This window comes from Myotis davidii, unplaced genomic scaffold (assembly GCF_000327345.1).
Source record: "Myotis davidii unplaced genomic scaffold, ASM32734v1 scaffold1312, whole genome shotgun sequence".
NCBI lineage: Eukaryota > Metazoa > Chordata > Mammalia > Chiroptera > Vespertilionidae > Myotis > Myotis davidii.
Genome location: NW_006284000.1, coordinates 18085 through 21415, shown reverse-complemented (window position 1 = coordinate 21415; position 3331 = coordinate 18085). Strand labels below are relative to the sequence as shown.

The following is a 3331-nucleotide window of genomic DNA, read 5'->3' as shown; positions in this document are numbered from 1 at the left end:
GAAAAAAATCTCAAAGCAGCCAGTGACCTACAATGGAAAACCCATCAGAATTTCATCTGACTTCTCAACAGAAATTCTACAAAGCCAGAAGAGAGTGGAACCAAATACTCAAACATCTGAAAGAGAGAAATTACCAGCCACGAATAATATATCCAGCAAAATTATCCTTTCAATATGATGAGAAATAAGATGTTCCCAGACATACAGAAGATAAGGGTTTTATTATTTTTTTTCACCAGAAAACCTCCATTGCAGGAACTACTCAGGAAGGTTATTCTACCTGAAACAAAGATCAAACGTCACAACTCTATGAGTGTGATCACCAAAAACTTACAGCTTAAACAGGGATAATTTGTGACAACAAAACCATAAAGGGGAGGGGAAAATGACTGAACTGGCAAAGGAGAATGAAGATGAGACACACTCAAAAGAAAAAAGGCTACTGTATAAAAGCAAATTTATTTTTTATAAACCTAATGGTAACCACACACAAAAATCTCAAACCGGGACACATAGCTTAAAAAAAGAGGGAACAGAGGGAAGAAGTATGGAATATCACCAAACAAAAACAACAGACAGAGACGCAATGGAGGCACAGAGCCACCAGAAAATAAAAGACAAAATGGCTATAGAAAATCCTTATACATAATTACCCTAAATGTAAATAGTCTGAATTCACCTATAGAGAGGCACAGAGTGGCAGAGTGGATCAAAAAACAAAAGTCAACCAAAAATGCTGCAAGAGACACATCTAACCTGCAAAGACAAAGGTAGATTCAAAGAAAATGGGTGGGAAATGATTCTCCAAGCATATCCAAAGAAAAGCAGATGTAGCCATACTTATGTCTGACAAAATAGATTTTAAAATAACAAAGATAACAAGATACAAAGATAGCCACTTTAAAATGATCAAGGGTACACTACATCAAGAAAACATAACACTTCTTAATATATATGCACCCAATCAAAGAGCACCGAAATAATCACAGAATAATAACAACTAATCACAGAATTAAAGGGAGAAACAGATCAACACAATCATAGTTGATGACTTTAATACTCCAATGACAGCTCTAGACAGATCAACCAAACACCAGATCAATAAAGAAATATCAGCCTTAAATGAAACACTAAACCAAATGGACATAGTTGACATTTAAAGAACCTTTCATCCCAGGACATCAGATTATACATTTTTCTATAGTGCACATGGAACATTCTCAAGGACAGACCATATGTTGGGTCACAAAATTAGCATTAAGAAATTTAAGAAGATGGAATTATACCAAGCATATTCTCCGACCACAGTGCCTTAAAATTAGAAAGCAACTGCAAAATCGGGCCAGAGTGCCTCCGTGGTTGAGCATCGACCTATGAACCAGGAGGTCAGGGTTGGATTCCCAGTCAGGACACATGCCTGGGTTGAAAGGCTTGATTCCTAGTCGGGGGCACACAGGAGACAGCTGATCCATGATTCTCTCTCGCCAGGGCTGGAGAATATCTCGATGTGAGGGAGCTTCTGCTGCTAGTCTCCAGATAAGAGCATAGACACATTGTGAGAGGGCCTGAGAGAGGGCCACATAAGAAGGAATGCAGGGAGGCCCTAGTAGCTGAATGTGACCCCTGCTGCCAGCTAACAAGAGTGTAAAACCTCAGTCCTATAAACATAGGGAAGTGAATTCTGCCAGCAACCAGGGAGCTCAGAAGAGGACAGAAATCCTCAGATGAGAGGCTTGTGTAAGACCCTGACTGGACAACCCAGGTGCACCATATTTATTTGTTGACCCACATAAATTGCAGAATAATAAATTATGTTTTTAAGGTGCAGCATGCATGGGAGTTTATTATATAGCAGTAAGCATTGAACAAAGTCCCTTCTCAAGGCTCTCACCTGCACATCATAGTGGGCCATGAGGACGGCAAAGCTGCTGAGGTGGCTGCACTGGCAGGTGGTGCTGGTGTCTATAGTACCCACCCTCCAGCAGCCTTTGGTGGACCAATGACCACTTCCATTCTGGCCAGGCTCCCAGAAGACACAGAACACCTTCCACTTTGGCCTCGCTGTAGGAACATGGCAAAGTGTGAGCTGGTGATTAGGTGCTCAGAAATGCTGATCTAAATCCTGCTTGTGATGGGCTTTCCGGGGGAGGTCATTCACCCATGGGAGAGCCCCTGAACCCCAAGACTGTGTCCAGGACTCAGGCCTCTTCCACACCCACAACCTCGTTTCATCAGCACTCACATGCTTGAAGACAAAGGTGACTGGAGAGCTGAGGTTCTGAGTGTCCTTGTTGCTCACAAAGGCAGATATGACATCTGAGAGCAGGACGGGGGAGACTTCCTGCAGCAGGCCCTTGTGTGTCTCATGCAGAACTGACTGCTCCTCAGTTTCCAGGACCAAGGGGGCCTCAACCAGCAACTTGCCCATCCCTGGAGAGGAGACAAGGCCCACCACAGCAGGGCCTACAAGAAAAGGACAAGATTGACATCTTGGGGTGACCCAAAAGCCCCCCTCCTTCTCTCTTTTGACCCACTACGGCACATACTTCCCTTTAATATTTAATTCTGTTTGTCACATCCGTGGGTGTCTTGTTCCACTGTGAAGCCTCATTGACTTTCTCTCCATATCAGTCATTACCTGAGCCACCTGAGTTCTGCACCACATCCCAGTTCACCAGCATCTTCACCTGATGAACACTCAGGGTGACATTCTTGTCTCCTTGCTCCTTCACCTCCAGGGACAGTTCTATGAGTTGTGGGAGTTACATAAGGAAGTTAGATTAGTAACTGTGCCAATAGTTGTTGCTATAATACCATTTGTATGTATAGACATCTTTTATATATATTACTAGTGTCCCAGTGCATGAAATTCATGCACATTAAAAGGGGATTAGAGGAAATATTTTAATATTGCTATTTTCCCTTTCTCTATAATAGAAGTGTCTGTTCAGCCCCACCACTGTCAAGCCCCGCCCGGCAGGGAATGCAGCCTCATGTCCTGGTGCCAGGGTCGGGGAGGTGCGGCCTCAGGTGGGGCACAGCCCCCCTGGCCCTGGCACTGGGGTGGAGGGGCGTGGCCTCAGGGGGGCATGGCCTCAGGTCCCCCCGGCCCCAGCACCCAGGTGTGGGGTGCTGCCTCAGGAAGCTTGGCCTGAGGTCTCCCAGCTACAGCGCCGAGGCAGCGGGGGCGAGGCCTCATGTCCCCAACCCCGGCCTAGTAACACGCAGCCTCAGGTCCCTGCTAATTGGTGTTATAGCGTGATAGCATGATGGTGTGATGACCATCTTCATATTAGCCTTTTATTATGATGATGTTACATTATATACCAAA

The 3331-nt window shown here is 44.9% G+C and overlaps 1 protein-coding gene across 1 annotated transcript in view; it reads right to left on the bottom strand.

Annotated features, from left to right (window-relative positions):
* Positions 1–3331, bottom strand: part of LOC102770513 (adhesion G protein-coupled receptor E2) — a 27229-nt gene that overhangs the window by 7391 nt on the left and 16507 nt on the right. Inside the window, exons 7-9 of the mRNA XM_006754224.1 lie at positions 2639–2746; positions 2220–2463; positions 1892–2057 (exon numbers count right to left, since the gene is read on the bottom strand). Coding sequence (XP_006754287.1) covers positions 1892–2057; positions 2220–2463; positions 2639–2746 — 518 coding nt within the window. The remainder of the gene's footprint in view (positions 1–1891; positions 2058–2219; positions 2464–2638; positions 2747–3331) is intronic.